This window comes from Salmo salar, chromosome 14, assembly GCF_965601325.2.
Source record: "Salmo salar chromosome 14, fSalSal1, whole genome shotgun sequence".
NCBI classification, from domain to species: Eukaryota; Metazoa; Chordata; class Actinopteri; order Salmoniformes; family Salmonidae; genus Salmo; species Salmo salar.
Window position 1 is genome coordinate 21,903,067 of NC_138304.1, and position 21,997 is coordinate 21,925,063.

Genomic DNA, 21,997 nt, shown 5'->3' on the forward strand with positions numbered 1-21,997 from the left:
AATAAGCCATCCCATCTGGTTTGCACTTAGTGGGACTATCATTTGTTTTTAAACAGAACAATGACCCAACACACCTCCAGGCTGTATAAGGGCTATTTGACCAAGAAGGAAAGTTATGGAGTGCTGCATCAGATGACCTGGCCTCCACAATCACTCGGTTTGGGATTAGTTGGACCGCAGAGTGAAGGAAAAGCAGCCAACAAGCGCTCAGCATATGTGGGAACTCCTTCAAGACTATTGGAAAAGCATTCCTCATGAAGCTGGTTGAGAGAATACTATCAGTGTGCAAAGCTGTCATCAAGGCAAAGGGTGGCAGCTTCATTAAATAGTACCCGCAAAACACCAGTCTCAAGTGAAGAGGCGACTCCGGGATGCTGACCTTCTAGGCATAGTTCCACTGTCCAGTGTCTGTGTTCTTTTGCCCATCTTAATCTTTTATTTCTATTGGCCAGTCTGAGATATGGCTTTTTCTTTGCAACTCTGCCTAGAAAGCCAGCATCCCGGAGTCGCCTCTTCACTGTTGACGTTGAGATTGGTGTTTTGCGGGTATTGTTTAATGAAGCTGCCAGTTGAGGACTTGTGAGGCAACTGTTTCTCAAACTAGACACTCTAATGTACTTGTCCTCTTGCTCAGTTGTGCACTGGGGCCACCCACTCCTCTTTCTATTCTGGTTAGCGCCAGTTTGCGCTGTTCTGTGAAGGGAGTAGTACACAGCATTGTACGAGATCTTCAGTTTCTTGGCAATTTCTCGCATGGAATAGCCTCCATTTCTCAGAACAAAAACAGACTAACGAGATCCAAAAGAAAGTCTTTGTTTCTGGCCCTTTTGAGCCTGTAATCGAACCCACAAATGCTGATGCTCCAGATACTCAACTAGTCTAAAAAAGGCCAGTTTTATTGCTTCTTTAATCAGAACAACAGTTTTCAGCTGTGCTAACATAATTGCAAACGGGTTTTCTAATGATCAATTAGCCTTTTAAAATTATAAACTTGGATTAATTAACACAACGTGCCATTGTAACACAGGAGTGATGGTCCTGATAATGGGCCTCTGTATGTCTATGTTTATATTCCACCAAAAAATCTGCCTTTTCCAGCTACAATAGTCATTTACAACATTAACAATGTCTACACTGTATTTCTGATCAATTTGATGTTATTTTAATGGACCAAAAAAATGCTTTTCTTTCAAAAACAAGGACATTTCTAAGTGACCCCAAACTTTTGAAAGGTAGTGTATATACTATATATATATATATATATATATATATATATATATATATATATATATATATATACCTAGCAATACAAAACCACACATTCAATCTCCCCCCAAAAAGAAATATATATATATATTCCAGACTCTGGCATTGCTCTTTCTGATATTTCTTAATTTCTTTCTTTTTGGGGGGAGATTGAATGTGTGGTTTTGTATTGCTAGGTATTACTGCACCGTTGGAGCTAGAAACACAAGCATTTTGCTGTACCTGTGATACCATCTGCAAATCTGTGTATGCAACCAATAAGCTTTGATTGGATTTGATTTGATTTAAAGCGACAGAATTAAGTGACTAAAGGGGAAGTTAAAATTGGTGATGCGGCACAATTTTGGGGGGGTTCTTGCATTGGAATTATATTGAAAGCTGCTTATATCATGCTATACCACAATAATGTTAAAATGCCGAGACTCCGAGACCATTGAGAGCTTTTGAACTGACAGGTTGTTGCGAAATCTGTAGCTCATCTCTGTTGCGCTGTATTACCACAATGGACAGCGCCCTAAAACAGTAAAGCAAGGCCTATTTGGCAAGAATATAGGCTAGAAGATAGATGAGGTAATTCACCTATTACAAATAGCCTATGTGAATGACGCCATACATTCAGCTGTCTTACAAAAATAATGCAAACTAAATGCTGAAACTAGTAGCCTAGTTATTCATGCATAACAAAAATACTGAATAGCAGTTTGGCATAGAATACCGACACAAGTGCCAATGTGAACGAATGAATGCGAACCGAACAAAACAAGATATCAGATCAATAAAGGAATGTCTGTCTATATTTAGGCTAGTTACATTAACAGTGAACAAAGGAAGTAAATAAAAGGGCGAATGCAAATAACCAAAACATAGCCTATAGCCTACAATAGTGAGAGGCAGCCTTGCACAGCTGTCTTGCCAAATAAATACGCCTATAGGCCCGCTTCAAACATGGGCACAATATACTTCTGTGGATCAAATTCGACCCACCCACGTAATCATTTAAGCAATGCCGGTTTACCATAAACACGTGGGTGGGCTCTTCACGAGATACTAGCTGGAGCTCGACAGCATCATCGTGCTGGGCTTGGCGGTGGCCTCGTGGTTTGATTTCTGATATCCTTCGTGGCAGTGGCAGATTAGCTGGTTAGAGCTAAATATGCTAATAACACTTTTACCGCTAGCTAAGAAGCTAACTAAAATATGTAGTGGTGGGGCGTGAGGCAGAGTTAAGTGCAACAGCTTCAACCGTAAACTTGGCCTCTTCCTTATAAATCAAATATTACAGGCAGAGGCATAGCTCCGTGTTCACGCAGCCTACCACAGATGAGAAGCGTTTTTCCCGCTTTTTATGGAAACGCAAAGGAGTCATACGTAACTGCCCAGTGACTTTCCAGAGCCCCCTTACACACGAACACACACACATTATGTGGTGCGCTCTGTCCATGGTGCTGATACAGCGCTGATACACATTTCGCGCCAACCTGTCACTTAATCACTTGAACTTTTTGTTATTATTTTATTGGGACATCAAATTAAAACTGAGGTGGTACAAGTTTCAACTGAGGGGGCTAAGTCCCCTTTTGCCCCCTCGTGGAGCCGGGCCGGAACCAACCCTTGAGACAACCAACCATGTCTCCCCTATTGTATTTAGGAAAAGAATGCATAAGGATGGTTAAAATATAAATTCAAATCCAAGCATAAATGTTAAGATATTATTATATTTCCCAACTCGTGCGTGCCATAATAATAGTAAACTGTAAGCAATACTGCTGCTCAGAAGGTAGACTGAACCCATACTAGGCCGATAGAGACGTGGTTCTTCGCTGTAGTAAGCGGTGAACACTTTATATAGCGCTCTAAAAATAGAGCCCACATGGTCCAATGGAAATGAAGGAGACTTAGGTCAACTCACCAACCAAATCACAGAAGATGGTCAAGGTAGGCGGGTGTTACATTTTGGCGCAGCCATTGGTCGGCATCACGAGAGCGTAATGCAATCACGTGGGGGGAAGGCCGTCTGTAAGACATTGCATAGTGAAGTTTACAGAGCGTCGACGGACTTTCAGCGAGTTCACTGTTTGCTTTTAGAGCAAGCAAGGAAGATTGCTCTAGGAAGAACACGTGCGCTATCACTGCTGTAAAGCGATAAACATATCTACTATTCCCAACTGCTTTTCTACAGCATATTATACATGCAAATACATCGAAGTCGCAAGTTTTCTTGAAAAAGAAAACAAGACAATTGAACTACCTTGATTTTTGGTTGTAATTGCAGCGGCATCTATAGGAGTGAGATGGATGTTATTCCTATGTGCAGCATCTTTCAGGAGCTCCAGATAGTACATGACACCGGATACTTTTCAGCTTTACCATCTCTTGAGGAGTACTGGCAGCAGGTATGTATATATGATCATTTATGAATAGTCCTATTTTGATATAGAAAACACTCTAAAATGAATGGAAAATAATGCTTATGTATATACATCGACATAAACTTGTCAGCAACCCCAGGTTGCTGTCAGTGGACCTGCAAGCTGTCAGGAATGCAGAACGTGACTAAGTGATGCAGAACAACAAAAAAGTTGAGCTATTGATTGAACTTGTAGCACATTTTTGACACATAGTTTAATTGACGTAAGACTGTTATTGAACGTGCATGCATGTTGCAATTATATACATTAGTTACAATGTAATAGCCTAATCGCCTGAATGAACCAAGACTCAACATTGTTTATATTCCGTTCTGTAGACGGATTATGCCGTTCATTCTAGTGAAGAGAGTTGTTGTGTGTATGTGTGTACGTGCGTGTGTTAGAGAGCAAGAGAGACGATCTATTCGGAATTACCGGAGAGGAGTAGCCTATGTGCGTCTTTTTCAACAGATTTTGTTCAAAATTCCCACTAACTCGCAGTCATTTTATAAGAATTACTTAATAGTCGATAAAGTAGCTTTGCTTTTTTTGATAGTGATTGAAATAAATTGGCTACACTACACATAGTTCCCCTTGGATATGCGGGCTTGGGGCCAAGTTCCCTCTCCATGCCCTGAGGCATTCAAAGCTCGCCAGAGATGCATTCTGCCCTATTGAAAATAAATCTTTGCAATGAATACAAAGTATTGCCTTACTAATAACGTTTTTAGGTTCGCCAGAAATATATTACAAAACAACTTACCCTGTAATGAATATTGGGTTTAATTTGCATTCTATACCCATTATAGTTTGGAATTAATTACTTGGAATGCTAGATGCATGTCATAGTTTTTAATATACTGTAGTTAGCGTCCACTCTCTGATTGTCAAGCTTTCAGGAAGTGTCCTTTACTTCCTTTTTAGAAGCCTAAAATAACTCTTGCAGTATGAAACTCTTGCAGTATTCATACATAAAGCTTTTTGTGGACCTGCTTGAACCAGACATACCTCCTCCATTCCCTTGTGTGCTATGTTATTTCTAGCTATGCCACTGGATGCATTATTAAATCCAATTTATGCTGAATAATTGAAACATTTAAAATATCTACAAACACTTCCCTAACCACCAGGGGGGCTCTGTAGCATATGTAAATGTAATCACTGCGCATGATGACGGCTATGTCGTGGAAAGAGCACGCCACCAACTGAGGAAGTGTGTTTACATGTAACCTTCCTTGATCTAATCTACTTCTCAAAAGGTAACCTATTCCCTATATAGTGCACTACTTTTGACCAGGGCCCTATGGGCTATGGGCCCTTGTCAAAAGTAGTGCACTATAAAGAGAATAGGGTGCCATTTTGGAAGCAGCCTTAGAGTCTCGGAGGACACCCATTACATCCACTCCACTGCCCTCAGAATAGTACATTGTGTATATGTTCCATATACTGTGGGTAGTTTTTAGTCCTAGCTCCTACATGCTGTACTCATTATTTTCTCCTTCATCAGACATGTCTGGAGTTGGAGCGGTACCTCCAGAGCGAGCCCTACGTCTCGGCCACAGACATCAAGTTTGAGACGAGTCAAGAGGATCTCTGGAGCAAACTGATCCTGGCCTGTGGGGACAAGGCCGAGTCCGACCCAAAGATCCACACTCACATTAAGGAGGAGGACAATCAAGAGGCCAACAGCTTTAACTCCGACGCCAGCAGTGAGGCGTCCGACAGCTCCGAGGAGCTCTCCCCTCCCCTCGACTTCACCTCCAACCCACTGAGTGACATTATGGGAGAGGGAGAGGACCTGAGTTCCATGGTTATCAGCACTCCGCCATCTTCTCCTGAGGTGAACAAGGAGGCCCCCTCCATATCCTCCCAGGTGTGGAGCGGTATACAGACAGTGATGCACTCGCCTGGGAAAATACGGACAGGGAGCATTGGTGGACGAACAGTGGAGAGGGGAGGCTTAGCCAATGGGGAGGCTTCTCCAGACGGGAGGAGGCGGGTCCACAGGTGTCATTTTAACGGATGCCGAAAGGTTTACACAAAAAGTTCCCACTTGAAAGCACACCAGCGTACACATACAGGTAAATAGTTGATTGTGTACAGGTAAACTGCATAACCCCACAGCACCTCCTCCCAAACAAGTGTATACTGTATATGTATAGAAAAAAGCAGAAGCCCCGAGCTATCCGACCAGACCTGAGTCTTAGTAGTAATATCATACAGGTAAAGCAAGCTAGTCCAAAGAGTGGAGGTGGGTGTTGTTACCCACATACTAATGCTGCTGTCACAGCAGAGAGGCCTTGGGAAAGACATCCAGACCAGCTGGTTATGATGTCATCAGTGTTCTGAATCTGCAGGCATTTACTTTACAAAGAACGTTCAGAAGATGATTCCGTTTCGGGAGGGACTAAATTTAAACCTCATCAAACAATTACATTTTAATATGTTTACAAGAGAGTCTTATTTTTTTTTTGTTATTTTCATGAAATTTCTCTCTGCATTCTTGGGATAGTTCGCTAGTACATAGTGTCTAAACTGTGACCTAATTCACACAGTAGCAGCAGTGACTTCATGTTGAATGGGGGAGGGGCGACATAACAACCTTTGGTGGGCATGGCCAAGCCAGCCACAGAGGATGTGGACTGGATCTTGAAAACAGATCACATTTCACAATGGGAAAAGAAAACGATTGAATCATTTACATTAAAAATGCGGTGGGAATTTTACATTTACTGTTATTCGTTACTGAGTTATGTGAGCAGTTTCCCTCGTCACCTCTGACCTCGGCTTGCCAAGCTGTTTACAGCTGTCTTGCACATTAGCAAGGCTCCACATTCCAGGCAAACTGTTACCAGAGCTAATGGAATTTTCACCATCAGAAATCCCCTACATTTATCCCTTCTCACCCAGCCACTTCATAAGCACTATGTCTGCTTATTCAACTACTTTTAAGCAGTACACCACAGCTCATATTTACAAGTTGTAGTACTCTATCTTCTAATATGTAGCACTTATAGTATGTCATGTCTATTTCTAATTTGGAAACAATGGAGCACAGCAATAAAATCATTTGTTTTCTGTTTGCAGGTGAGAAGCCTTACAGGTGCTCATGGGAAGGCTGCGAGTGGCGTTTTGCACGGAGTGATGAGCTAACCAGACACTTCAGGAAGCACACTGGGGCAAAGCCATTTAAATGCAGTCACTGTGACAGGTAAGAGAAGTGTTTAGGGATGGATGTATCTATTGTTTGTTTTCATTATTTTATTGAGGAAGATTGTAAAGGTCATGAACACTTTTGAATGTTTGGGCAACTAAAGGTAAATCCATGCACCTGAAATACTGACGTAGGGGACAAATCAATGCTGTTATATTTGTCTTTTATCTATTCTTAAAACGCTGTGCCTGATATGCTCTCTTTCTCCTCGCAGGTGTTTCTCTCGTTCGGACCATTTGGCGCTTCACATGAAGAGACACATCTAAGCGGTGGGCCCCAGGGCAGAGGAGAGCAGAGCGGTGTTGAGCGATGGTCCTGACTGTCTCCTAACCTGTCTGTGGGGAGGCTGCAGTGCCCTGAGAGGGGAGGAAGGCGAGCAAGGGGAGCGTGCTCTAGTGAAAAGCATGCAGGCCATTTTTGCACCATACTTAGTGCCTCCAAGACCTCTCAGAGGAAAGAGCTCTGAAAGGTCGACACATTCTGAAGAATATCACGAAAACCACCATGGATGAAGGAGAATTAAGAAATTCACTAGAGAGAGAAGAAAGAAAATGTCTGAGAGGACAAGAAAGAACGTTTTTTTCTCTGTATGGTGTCTGATGCTTTGCGGAGTTAGTTCCTGGTTTGAAAATATGCAGTGGTACTACTCCAATAAACGTGTTGTTTTCTGTGAGCATGTGGACTGACTGACTGTGAGCCTGCTGTCAGACTGCCTGTGACTGGGTGCCTGTCTCAGAATGCCTGTGACTGGGTGCCTGTCTCAGAATGCCTGTGACTGGGTGCCTGTCTCAGAATGCCTGTCACTGGGTGCCTGTCTAAGAATGCCTGTGACTGGGTGCCTGTCCAAGAATGCCTGTAACTGGGTGCCTGTCTCAGAATGCCTGTGACTGGGTGCCTGTCTAAGAATGCCTGTGACTGGGTGCCTGTCTCAGAATGCGTGTGACTGGGTGCCTGTCTCAGAATGCCTGTGACTGGGTGCCTGTCTCAGAATGCGTGTGACTGGGTGCCTGTCTCAGAATGCCTGTGACTGGGTGCCTGTCTAAGAATGCCTGTGACTGGGTGCCTGTCTCAGAATGCGTGTGACTGGGTGCCTGTCTCAGAATGCCTGTGACTGGGTGCCTGTCTAAGAATGCCTGTGACTGGGTGCCTGTCTAAGAATGCCTGTGACTGGGTGCCTGTCTAAGAATGCCTGTGACTGGGTGCCTGCCTGTGGATGTACGACTCCTGAGTGGATGGCTTGTGTTGTGACCTGAATGGCATTGAGGGGATGATGAGTTTTTGACTGAGGTTTTATTGTCTTGTTGTCATGAATGAATGCAAGCAAAGGAGTTGTTGTGCTCTTGTGTGGAGCGTTGGTTGAGTCTAGGCTGGGTTTGGCAGTGTGTGTGCGTCCCAGCCGTCAGTTTTGAGGTTTGAGAGAGAGCACCACCATCCGAACTGAGGTGGTACATGCTCCTAAACGAGGTTTGGGGAGGGGAGGGGGGTTGATGTTTGGTGCAGCTATTAAATGTGCAATGTATTAAGTAGCTTGTCTCAAAGTACATGCTACAAAGCTAATTTGTTGTCCATTGTGTAAGCTCAGTATCTAAAGGCTGTACACAACATTGATATATCATTATACCAGAAGTTGCATGATCTTGGGTTTGTTTGTCACTCGATTAGGCCTACTTATAACACAGGCAAATCCCAATAATGAGCAGCTATGCATCCATTTTACTCCGTAGATACCACAGTATTGTACAGAAACATAAAGCAGTGATGTATTTGTTTCCTTCTTTTCTTTTCTATGTTTGGAGATACCACTATTGCTTGGCAACTGTGTTGATCATGGGATAGTTTTATTTATATTCAGTTTAATAACGCATTTCTTTATTTTGGTCCTCTTGCTCTTCTCTTTTTCTATATCTGTAAATACACTGTGACCTTAATGATGCCTTATGTAAGTGGCCTTGTCCAGATAAATAGATCACTCACGGGGGGGTTAAATGCGGTAGTGTGTGATTGAATAGCTTTATTAAGGCTCCGATTCATATGGTTGCACCTTTTACCCTTTGTCTAGAAATGATGGTTGGTCTGAAGACTCTTGAATAAAAGTTAAGCTTTATACTTATTGACATTTCTGTGTTTCATTTGTCAACATACATACTGTATCTATCTATTCAGACAAAAATCCTGTTTTGAAAATGATCCTCGATCTGAGACAGAATTGTAGAAGCACTTCAAACAATTCAATTTTAAAAGGTTTACTACTGTGTAGTAGTATAATGTGGTACGTTATGCACGTGAAATGGAATGTCTGACGGTGAATTACTTTCGAAAGTACAGATTCTCTTGGTTGGTTATGGGGTTGAGTTCTTGACGTGATCTGCTTGGCCACCAAGGCCTTGATAAATTAAGAGTTATTACAAATAACCCATTCTTGTCAGGCCATGGCATCTTTGTGGAACTGTTAAATGCTTACCTGACATGAGTGCTCTCAAACTAACAGTGGATGTGGATGCTTATTTCTTACTGACCTGTATGGACTGCCTTGTTTTAACCCTATACCATTGTACAGGACCGGTGATCTGGTCAACAGCGCTGTCGAAAGGTCCCCTTTTAAAATATACATTGTGGATATCGAAACCATGCAAAAGATATATGTGTTGTTTAAAAATAGAGTTTTTGTAAAGAAGCTTATATTTTTCAGGGTACAGGACCCCAGTGTACATTTCTAAGAAAAACAATAAAGACAAGACTACCGATTTAACTTGGGTGAGTATTAATGGCCCAATAAACTGAAAACAAATGACATATTGTTCACTTCTACAGTGTCTGAGAAGGATTGCATTTTTTTTGTTGCTTGAATTGGGAATGATTCGGCAGAGAGAAATGAAAAACTCTGATTGTTGAAGGGATTACACACTGAACAGCTTTTTGTAATCAAAATCAAAACAGCAGTTTTGATTTATGGCATAACAATGTTTTTTTTTTTTTACTGTTTTGTAAAATATCTATCTCTGTATGAATGTATTTTTATTGGAATAATGATAAAAAAAATGTGATCAAACCTTTTAGTGTTTTTGCTTCTTGCATCTTCATACTGGGATCTAACATAGGACAGAGACATGATCATACTCCTTCAGATTCCTATCGTTTTCATCGGATCCACCTCACTTGACAGATGGGTGGGTTGTTTAAATGTCAATTGAAACATAAACAAATTTGCGCAATAAGCACTTGTTGTCCCTCAAATACATTGTTACAATTGTTCGTTAGCTAGCCTAATTATAGCCGTATTAACATAGACGTCTCCGGAAACATGGGAACATTGCCTTTAAGAGGTGCATAGCTGAAAAGGAGCATTCGGATTGAATTCAGGCCTTAGATGAGACTCAGCTGTATACAGTAACATTTACATTTGATATTTTGTCATTCAGCAGATGCTCTTATCCAGAGTGATTTACAGGAGCAATTAGTGTTAAGTGCCTTGCTCAAGGGCACGTCAACAGATTTTTCACCTTGTCAGCTCGGTTACCGGCCCAACCTCTTAACCGCTAGGCCACCTGCAGCCCATCATAAATATGATCAATGTTATCCTCTTAATGTGAACACATACAGTAGCAGGTTATACCAAACACCAGTATGCCATACAGCATTGCGGATAGCGATGGTTCAGTATGTTCTCATTTCATTATCATGCCGTTTCTAGCACATGGAATTAGAATGGTCAGAGGTTCCAAGCCCCTTCTACTCATTATATTTCTATGTCATAGCATTTCAACACGTCATTGTGCTCTAACACTAGCAAAACAGCACATTCTTATGCACATCAAACTAGATCTTCCCAGTCAAGGTCTACTAGTAGAACGAGAACATCCACCACAGGCCCCTGCCTGGTTTCAACAGACATACAGATACCCCTCCCCCACCCACCCACCCACCCACCCACCACATCACAGCTCATCTCATATGACCAGGGGGTTAGAGGGCGCCTTTTAAAACCAGAGTAAACTGAAAGGTCATTGACCCAGCATGAAGATGGCAGACCATCAACTCAGTGGTATCGTAGAGACCTCCAGAAGGTTCACATTCAAACACACAGATAAAGCGGAATGGGGGGGAACAGGGGGAATGGGCATCGAGACCTGCTGCTCCAGCTGATTATATGGAAATCTACATTTACCTCCAAATGGTTGCCTGCGTCTCAAATGTCATCCTTTTCCCAAAAAAGTGCACTACTTTTGACCTATGGGCTCGGGTCAAAAGTACTATATAGGGGATAGGGTGCCATTTAGCACAAAACCTACAGTTGAAGACGGAAGTTTACATACACCTTAGCCAAGTTTACATACACCTTCCCTGTCATAGGTCAGTTAGGATCCCCACTTTATTTTAAGAATGTGAAAAGTCAGAATAATAGTAGAGAGAATGATTTATTTCAGCTTTTATTTCTTTCATCATATTCCCAGTGGGTCAAAAGTTTACATACACTCAATTAGTATTTGGTAGCATTGCCTTTAAATTGTTTAACTTGGGTCAAATGTTTCGGGTAGCCTTCCACAAGCTTCCCACAATAAGTTGGGTGAATTTTAGCCCATTCCTCCTGACAGAGCTGGTGTAACTGAGTCACGTTTGTAGGCCTCCTTGCTCGCACACGTTTTTTCAGTTCTGCCCAGAAATTTTCTATAGGATTGAGGTCAGGGCTTTGTGGTGGCCACTCCAATACCTTGACTTTGTTGTCCTTGAGCCATTTTGTCACAACTTTGGAAGTATGCTTGGGGTCGTTGTACATTTGGTAGACCCAGTTGCGACCAAGCTTTAACTTCCTGACTGATGTCTTGAAATGTTGCTACAATATATCCACATAATTTTCCTCATTCCAGCACAGAAGAAAAATGTGTGAAATGTATGCATTCACTACTGTAAGTCGCTCTGGATAAGAGCGTCTGCTAAATGACTAAAATGTCAATGTAAAATGTAAATGATGACATCTATTTTGTGAAGTGCACCAGTCCCTCCTGCAGCAAAGCACCCCCACAACATGATGCTGCCACCCCCGTGCTTAACGGTTGGGATGGTGTTCATCGTCTTGCAAGCATCCCCCTTTTTCTTCCAAACATAACAATGGTTATTATGGCCAAACAGTTCTATTTTTGTTCCATCAGACCAGAGGACATTTCTCCAAAAAGTACCATCTTTGTCCCCATGTGCAGTTGCAAACTGTAGTCTGGCTTTTTTATGGCGGTTTTGGAGCAGTGGCTTCTTCCTTGCTGAGTGTCCTTTCAGGTTATGTCGAAATAGGACTCGTTTTACTGTGGATATAGATACTTTTGTACCTGTTTCCTCCAGCATCTTCACAAGGTCCTTTGCTGTTGTTCTGGGATTGATTTGCACTTTTCGCACCAAAGTACGTTCATATCTAGGAGACAGAATGCGTCTCCTTCCTGAGCGGCTGCTGCGTGGTCCCATGGTGTTTATACTTGCTTACTATTGTTCGTACAGATGAACGTGGTACCTTCTGTCACGACTTCCGCCGAAGTTGGTCCCTCTCTTTCTTCGGGCAGCGTTCGGTGGTCGATGTCACCGACCTTCTAGCCATCGCCGATACACTTTTCATTTTCCATTGGTTTTGTCATGTCTTACATCACACCTGGTTTCAATTCCATCAATTACATGTTGTGTATTTAACCCTCTGTTCCCCCCCATGTCCTTGTACGTAATTGTTTGTTGTAGAGCTTGTGCACGGTATGCTGGTATTTACCGGATTTTGTTTGACCCATTTATTGTATTGTTCTGTTGACGGTGGTTTATGTTTATTAAACACAACCGTTGTAAATCAGTTTTCGCTGTCCTACGCCTGACTTCTCTGCTGCCAGTACACATCGCATTATACCTTCAGACATTTGGAAATTGCTCACAAGGATGAACCAGACAAATTTTTTTCTGAGGTCTTGGCTGATTTCTTTTGATTTTCCGATGATGTCAAGCAAAGAGGCACTGAGTTTGAAGGTAGGCCTTGAAATACATCCACAGGTAGACCTCCAATTGACTCAAGTTATGTCAATTAGCCTAACAGAAGCTTCTAAAGTCATGACATAATTTTCTGGAATTCTCCAAGCTGCTTAAAAAGGCACTGTCAACTTAGTGTATGTAAACTTCAGACCCACTGGAATTGTGATACAGTGAAGTGTAAGTGAAATAATCTGTCTGTAAACAATTGTTGGAAAAATTACTTGTGTCATGCACAAAGTAGATGTCCTAACCGACTTGCCAAAACTATAGTTTGTTAACAAGAAATTTGTGGAGTGGTTGAAAAACGAGTTTTAATGACTCCAACCTAAGTGTATGTAAACTTCCGACTTCAACTGTATATTTACCTTGAATTGTTTGTTTGGACTGAGACGTTACATGGTTAGAAAGCACATGGTGCAAATTACATGTTTACATCACATTTATTGCAAACATCATTAAAGTCATCCATTAAATTGGTACCTCTCTGCACTTCACAACATAGTCTTGTGGCTCTTCGCTCTTTCCCTGAGGGCTGAACGTCATGGGTTAATTCACCACTCTGTGTATAGGCTACAGGCAGTGGGCCAATCGGGGTTGAGGTTGGGTTCAGGCCAGACCCGGGTTCAAATACAATTTGAAATCTTTCAAATGCTTTGGAAAGTTTGCTCTAGTCTTCCTGGAGTGCCAGGTAGGCGGTGTTTGCACTTTTGACAATTTTCTATTGATTCCATTGCACAATCAACCAAGCACAAATACAGTATTTGAACCCAGGTCTGGTTCAGGGCCTGTGATTGTCTGATGTATGGACATTTCTCAGCTGTGGCTGGGCCCTCTGGTCCCCCCCGGTCCTCCTCTCCTCTGATGTACAGCAGCTCATTACAACGGCCTGATAAAAGGGCCCATTATCCATTCACACACACATCGCACTTTGAACTCCAGAGGAATCTCCCTACATCTCTGTATAGTGCACTACTTTTGAACAGAGCACTATGGGCACTGGTCAAAAGTAATGAACTAAATAGGGAATAGGGTGCCATTTGAGATGCAAGCTACTGTCTTACATAACTGAACCCATAGCAGCAGCATCGGAGAACAAGCAGGCAGTATTTGTCTCTACCAGTTTCGCACAGTGTGATAGACTGCACTGGATCGCTCAATGATGCCACACAGGTTTGATTAGTGTGGTTGAATGTTAGGGATGCAGGGAAGAATAAATGGTGGTGTAGTCACCAAGCAAGGCTGGTGATTTATAGTGTAGGCTGCGATGTTGGATGAAAACAGGTCACTGCAGAGTTTTTGTGGATTAAACATCCACATGAAAATGTTTCAACAGCCATTACGGACTTATTATACAGATACACTGTACAAAAATATAAACGCAACATGCAACAATTTACAGTATATATAAGGAAATCAGTCAATTGAAATGAATGCATTAAGCCAAAATCTTTCAGCTAAATATGTGTATGTGAACAAAAACATTAATTTGATTTTGATTTGATTTGATTATCCCGTCACGGTATCTCTTTGTGTTCGTCGTCCGTAGCTTATGCCTGCCCATACCATAACCCCACCGCCACCACGGGGCACTCTGTTCACAACGGTGACATCAGCAAACCGCTAGCCCACACGATCCCATATACGCTGTCTGCCATCTGCCCGGTACAGTTGAAACCAGGATTTTTCCATGAAGAGCACACTTCTCCAGCGTGCCAGTGGCCATCGAAGGTGAGAATTTGCCCACTGAAGAAAGTTACGACGCCAAACTGCAGTCAGGTCAGGACCCTAGTGAGGTCGACAAGCATGCAGATGAGCTTCCCTGAGACGGTTTCTGACAGTTTGTGCAGAAAGTCTTTGGTTGTGCAAACCCCCAGTTTCATCAGCTGTCCGGGTGGCTGGTCTCAGACGATCCCACAGATGAAGAAGCCGGTTACACGTGATCTGCGATTGTGAGGCTGGTATGGCCAAATTCTCTAAAATGACTTTGGAGGCGGCTTTTAGTAGAGAAATGATCCTTCAATTCTCTGGTAACAGCTCTGGTGGACATGTCTGCAGTCAGCATGACAAATGTACGCTCCCTCAAAACTTGAGACATCTGTGGCATAGTGTTGTTTGACAAAACTGCACATTTTAGAGTGGCCTTTTATTGTCTCCAGCACAAGGTGCTTAATGTGTTTAAGGTGTTTAATCAGCTTCTTGATATCCCACACCTGTCAGGTGGATGGATTATATTGGCAAAGGAACATGCTCACTAACAGAGATGTAAACAAAGATGTGCACAAAATGTGAGAGAATTAAGATTTTTCTGCCTATGGAACATTTCTGGGATGTTTTATTTCAGCTCATGAAACATGGGAGCAACACTTTGCATGTTTATATTTTTGTTCAGTATAGATGTAAAGGAATAGCAGATGTGTTTAGGTGCCACTGCATTATGTTTGTTGAACATATGGGTTTGATACGTACAGATGGAAAGAGAGAGAATAAGATGGATTCTGTCATAATGAGATTGAATGAAATATCTCCATTATTTGACAACTTGTGCCAAGTTAAGAACTTCATTGTGTTACATAAAAAGGCAGTTTTAACTTAACTTGTGGGGGCATAGATTATCGAACGGCTGTAAAGTAATTTTCTATTTAAAATAGAAAATCCATCGCCACCTTTTTTATGGTAGGCTAGCAAACTCTATTTGACTCAATTTGAATGCATCTGTCACCATGACAACTACTTGCTTTTGACTTGTCATGGCTGTGGGAGGTTTCACACAGCTTTTTCTAATTTCACAGTATGTGAATTTCTCCGTTCAGTAATTAGAATCCCATCCATTCTCATTTTATATGTCCAGAAAATGTTGATAAATATACAAGCTCAAAATGTCCACATCTCCCCCCCCCCCTCTGTTTCTCTTACACACACACACACACACACACACACACACACACACACACACACACACACACACACACACACACAAAGCCTGAGTAAAAGGCTCAAAATCCAATTATCTGGAAGGATGAGCTGAGATCTTTTTTAACTCTACCTCTAAACAAAAAGGGAGAGGACTAGGAAGTAGCCTAGTACCACTTCCCTTGCTCCTTTTAAAGGGCAAAAAGGTCTTAAGTGGTAACACTTGACTTGGTAACACAGAGCCAGGATATGTCAGTTGGCCCAAAATGCCACCAAGTAGTTCAAAAGCGGCCAATGTTATTGGGCATGTGATGTCACCCCAGATGCCTGCAGCTCTACTCGACTGCCTATGGTCTGGTGATAAGTTAGAGGTTAGGGACTGGTTTTTCCAGAAAGCTCCAGGTCAGAGATGACACATGAAAGAGATAGAATTCATTATTCATGCAGACATTTGCATGTCTCTGGGCTCTGGTCTGCTGTGGCTACTCTCTTCACCTCTACCAAGCTGTCCAAACTAGCTGGACCAAAAAGTCACATTATATAAAGTCTGATTGCAGTGCCAGTGATTCAAAAAAAATGTATAGAAAATTAACACTATTGGTTAGCAATCACATAGACATATCCATATATAGTATATACATATGTATGGAAGGTGGTATTAGATACCAAAATATAAAGTACTATAACGCAGCTCAGAATGCACTAAGTGCCACCAGGAATTAAAATAATCGCAGCAGGATTATTCAGTACATTATCAGAGTTATCTGTTCTTGCTGTTTAAAAACCAGGTAGGCTAGTTGAGAACATGTTCTCATTTACAACTGCGACCTGGCCAAGATAAAGCAAAGCAGTGCGACACAAACAGCAACACATAGTTACACAAGGAATAAACAAGGATACAGTCAATAACACAATAGAAAAAAAAGAAAGTCTATATACAGTGTGTGCCAATGGCGTGAGGAGGAATCAGCCCAGAACTACACGGGAGGATCTTGTCAATGATCTCAAGGCAGCTGGGACCATAGTCACCAAGAAAACAATTGGTAACACACTACGCCATGAAGGACTGAAATCCTGCAGCGCCCGCAAGGTCCCCCTGCTCAAGACAGCACATATACATGCCCATCTGAAGTTTGCCAATGAACATCTGAATGATTCAGAGGACAACTGGGTGAAAGTGTTGTGGTCAGATGAGACCAAAATGAAGCTCTTTGGCATCAACTCAACTCGCCGTGTTTGGAGGAGGAGGAATGCTGCATATGACCCCAAGAACACCATCCCCACCGTCAAACATGGAGGTGGAAACATTATGCTTTGGGGGTGTTTTTCTGCTAAGGGGACAGGACAACTTCACCACATCAAAGGGACAATAGACGGGGCCATGTACCGTCAAATCTTGGGTGAGAACCTCCTTCCCTCAGCCAGGGCATTGAAAATGGGTCGTGGATGGGTATTCCAGCATGACAATGACCCCAAACACACGGCCAAGGCAACAAAGGAGTGGCTCAAGAAGAAGCACATTAAAGTCCTGGAGTGGCCTAGCCAGTCTCCAGACCTTAATCCCATAGAAAATCTGTGGAGGGAGCTGAAGGTTCGAGTTGCCAAACGTCAGCCTCAAATCCTTAATGACTTGGAGAAGATCTGCAAAGAGGACTGGGACAAAATCCCTCCTGAGATGTGTGCAAACCTGGTGGCCAACTACAAGAAACGTCTGACCTCTGTGATTGCCAACAAGGGTTTTGCCACCAAGTACTAAGTCATGTTTTGCAGAGGGGCCAAATACTTATTTCCCTCATTAAAATGCAAATCAATTTATAACATTTTTGACATGCGTTTTTCAGGATTTTTTTATTGTTATTCTGTCTCTCACTGTTCAAATAAACTTACCATTAAATTTATAGACTGATCATTTCTTTGTCAGTGGGCAAACGTACAAAATCAACAGGGGATCAAATACTTTTTTCCCTCACTGTAAATAGGCCATATTAGCAAGTAATTACAATTTAGCAAATTAACACTGGAGTGATAGATGTGCAGATGATGATGTGCAAGTAGAAATACGGTGTGCAAAAGAGCAGAGAAGTAAATAAAAACAATATGGGGATGAGGTAGGTAGGATGGGCTATTTACAGATGGGCTATGTACAGCTGCAGCAATCGGTTAGCTGCTCGGATAGCTGATGTTTAAAGTTAGTGAGGGAAATATAAGTCTCCAGCTTCAGCGATTTTTGCAATTCGTTCCAGTCATTGGCAGCAGAGAACTGGAAGGAAAGGCAGCCAAAGGAGGTGTTGGCTTTGGGGATGACCAGTGAGATAAAGCTGCTGGAGCGCGTGCTACGGGTGGGTGTTGTTATCGTGACCAGTGAGCTGAGATAAGGCGGAGCTTTACCTAGCAAAGATGTGTCAGCCCTTGTAAGGTTGTGTTCCTTGTTGTCTATGTCCCTCATTTTTATCTCATGCACTCACTGTAGCACATTGCAATAGTTTTTCAATGAAAATAAATAATAGAAATAATAGAAAAGTAATAACACGTAATAATACATTCACAATGAGTAATGATAACTTGGCTATACACACAGGGTACCAGTACCGAATCGATGTGTAGCCGAGTCGACATATACCTAGGAATAAAGTGAATAGTCAACAGGACAGGTAATAAACAGATCCAGCAGTGTATGTGATGAGTCAAAAAAGTTAGTGCAAGAATGGTCAATGCAGATAGTCTGAGTAGCTATTTGGTTAACTATTTAGCTAACTATTTGTGGGTAGAAGCTGTTCAGGGTCCTGTTGGTTCCTTACTTGGTGCATCAGTACAACTTGCCATGCGGTAGCAGAGAAAACTGTCTATGACTTCAGTGGCTGGACATTTTTTAGGGCATTCCTCTGACACCTGGTATAAAGGTCCTGGATGGCAGGGAGCTTGGCCCCAGTGATGAGCTAGGCCATATGAATTATCCTCTGTAGTGCCTTGCGGTCGGATGCCAAGGTAGTTGCCTTACCAAGCGGTGATACAGCCAGTCAAGATGCTCTCACTGGTGCAGATGTAGAACTTTTTCAGGATCTGAGAGCCCATGCCAGATCTTTTCAGCCTCTTGAAGCTCTTGACCCGCTCAGCTATGGCCCCAATGATGTGAATGGGAGCGTGCTTCCTGTAGTCCACGATCAGCTTCTTTGTCTTGCTGATGTTAAGGGTCTCTAACCTCATCCCTATAGGCTGTCTCATTGTCATCGATGATCAGGCCTACCATCATCATGTCTTCAGCAAACTTAATGATGATGTTGGAGTTGTGCATGGCCACTCAGTCGTGGGTGAACAGGGAGCACAGGAGGGGACTAAGTACACACCCCTGAGGGGCTCCCATGTTGAGGGTCGCCTACCCTCACCACCTGGGGGGCAGCCCGTCAGGAAGTCCAGGATCCAGTTGCAGAGAGAGGTGTTCAGTCCCAGGGTCCTTAGCTTAGTGATGAGCTTGGAGGGCACTCGTCAACGAACAGCATTCTCACATGTGTTCCTTTTGTCCAGGTGGGAAAGGATAGTGTGGAGTGCAATAAAGATTGCATCACCTGTGGATCTGTTGGAGCAGTATGCATATTGGAGTGGGTCCAGGGTGTCTGTGATGATGGTGATGTGAGCCATGACCAGCCTTTCAAAGCATTTCATGGCTGCAGATGTGAGTGCTACGGGGCGATAGTCATTTAGACAGGTTGCCTTGGCATTCTTGGGCACATGGACTATAGTGGTCTGCTTGAAACATGTAGGTATTACATACTTCTCAATGACATCAGATGAATCCTGGAACATATTCCAGTCTGTGCTAGCAAAACAGTCCTGTAGCTATATCTGCTGTAGCTTTATCAGACCACTTCCGTATTGAGCGAGTCCCTGGTACTTCCTGTTTGAGTTTTTGCTTGTAAGCAGGAATCAGGAGGACAGATTTATGGTCAGATTTGCCAAATGCAGGGTGAGGTAGAGTTTTGTATTAGTTTCTATGCGTGGAGTAAAGCTTTTTTCACCTCTAGTTGTACAGGTGACCTGCTGGTAGAAATGAGGTAAAACGGATGACAGTTTTCCTGCATTAAAATCACCGGCCACTTGGAGCGCCGCCTCTGGGTGAGCATTTTCTTGTTTGCTTATGGCCCTGTACAGCTCGTCGAGTGCGGTCTTTGTGCCAGCATCGGTTCGTGGTGGTAAATAGACAGCTCCGAAAAAAGATAAATGAAAACTCTCTTGGTAAATAGTATGGTCTACTGCTTATCATGAGGTATTCTAACTGAGGTGAGCAGAACCTTGAGACTTCCTTAATATTAGAGATCACGCACCAGCTGTTGTTAACAAAGAGACACACACCTCCCCCCTTGAGCTTACCCAATGCTGATGTACTGTCCCGTCGATACATAGAAAACATGTTTCCTCTTTCTAAAATGTGATCCTGATTAAATGGATTGTTTTTACTAGATTGTTTTTACAAAGCCATTGAACTTTTCTCAGAGCTCTAGAGGTCACGTGGCTACAAACTGGTTTATTCAATGTCAACAATGGCCCAGCTTAGCTAGTGTTTACCATACTGCAATGTGGAGGCCTCAGCTTCAGTCTGGTGGCCAAGGCAAAACAGAGCTAGACAATGATATCTTGTTGATGGCTATACCTTACAATGGATCCAAGGCTTTTAAGGATTAGTTGATATGTACTGTAGGTGGTTGATTTGTTGTACTAGGTTGATCCACACATACACACATTAGCATGAGGATTATACAATCATCCAAGTTTTGAATGTAGACTTTCAGGCTAGTTTCATCACATTTAGAAATGTGTTTTTCTAATATCGCTACATTGCTCCATAGCTGACTAACAACCTAAAGAGATTCACTCGCATGGCCTTTTGACGCCGTTCCCCTCACATTAACAAAAAATATATATGTTTTTCTATATCTTGTTAAGATAGAGAACAATTTGTGCAGTTTGTGAAAGTTGAAAACGAACACACAGTTCCTCCATTTGTGTAATGGAAGGGAAATGGAGTGAACAAATCTTGTGGTAGATCTAATAGTGCATTTCCTTTGTGGTGGTTCTGAAAACCCTTTTAGGAACTGACACCACCCACAGAAAGGGCAGCATGCAGTGCTGTATGCCAGGCAAGCTCAGAATAGTTCTGTCTACACACACACACACACACACACACACACACACACACACACACACACACACACACACACACACACACACACACACACACACACACACACACACACACACACACACACACACACACACACACACACTATATTGTTTAATTTCTTTATTCAATGAGTCAATGTGTTTATAAATGTTTAAACAACCCATACATCAATGTTTTATTCTTTGATTTAATTTCAATAGGTGACTTATGTAGCATACTGAGTATTAATAGATTCCAATGACCTTTATAAACACCTTCATTTCCTATCGGAACATTGCCCTGCGTTGGGTTTGTAGTTTATAAGTAGTCTGGCCATATTTCACAATTTCTTGCTCGTCTTCTGCATTAGCATAACCCCTTCCTGTTATTATTTTTTATTTTTAGCACTACGACATGATTGTTTTCCCTATCCTCAGTGCAGCTGGGAAGAGGTGCTCTTATTCTCCATGGACCTGACAGTGTCCCAAAACTCTTTGGGATTAGTGCTACAGGAAGCAAATTTCTGTTTGAAAAAGCTAGCCTTAGCCTTCCTAACTGACTGAGTATATTGGTTCCTGACTTCCCTGAAAAGTTACATATCGCCTACATTCAAAACTTGTATAATCCTCATGCTAATGTGTGGATCAATCTAGTTCCACAAATCAACCACCTGCAGTTCTTTTAGCATTTTCCCGAACTCTTGTCCTACTCCTCCTTTGTTCCTCTGGTGATGTAGAGGTTAACCCAGGCCCTGCAGCCCCCAGCATCACTCCCATTCCACAGGCGCTCTCATTTGTTGACTTCTCTAACCACGCCAACCCGGATGTCCTAGTCGTGTCTGAATCCTGGCTTAGGAAGGCAACCAAAAATCCTGAAATTTACATACCTAACTATAACATTTTCCAACAAGATAGAACTGCCAAAGTGGGCGGAGTTGCAATCTACTGCAGAGATAGCCTGCAGAGTTCTGTCATACTATCCAGGTCTGTGCCCAAACAATTCGAGCTTTTAAAAATCCACCTTTCCAAAAACAAGTCGCTCACCGTTGCC

General features: G+C 42.5%; 1 protein-coding gene across 1 annotated transcript; it reads left to right on the forward strand.

The window, feature by feature from the left end:
- The first annotated feature begins 3,314 nt into the window (after positions 1-3,314).
- LOC106568832 (Krueppel-like factor 6) lies at positions 3,315-8,998 on the forward strand. Its single transcript, XM_014139535.3, has 4 exons — positions 3,315-3,659; positions 5,182-5,755; positions 6,762-6,885; positions 7,103-8,998. The coding sequence occupies exons 1-4, from the start codon at positions 3,558-3,560 to the stop codon at positions 7,152-7,154; spliced, it is 852 nt and encodes a 283-aa protein (XP_013995010.1). The 5' UTR covers positions 3,315-3,557; the 3' UTR covers positions 7,155-8,998.
- The last annotated feature ends 12,999 nt before the right edge of the window (positions 8,999-21,997 follow it).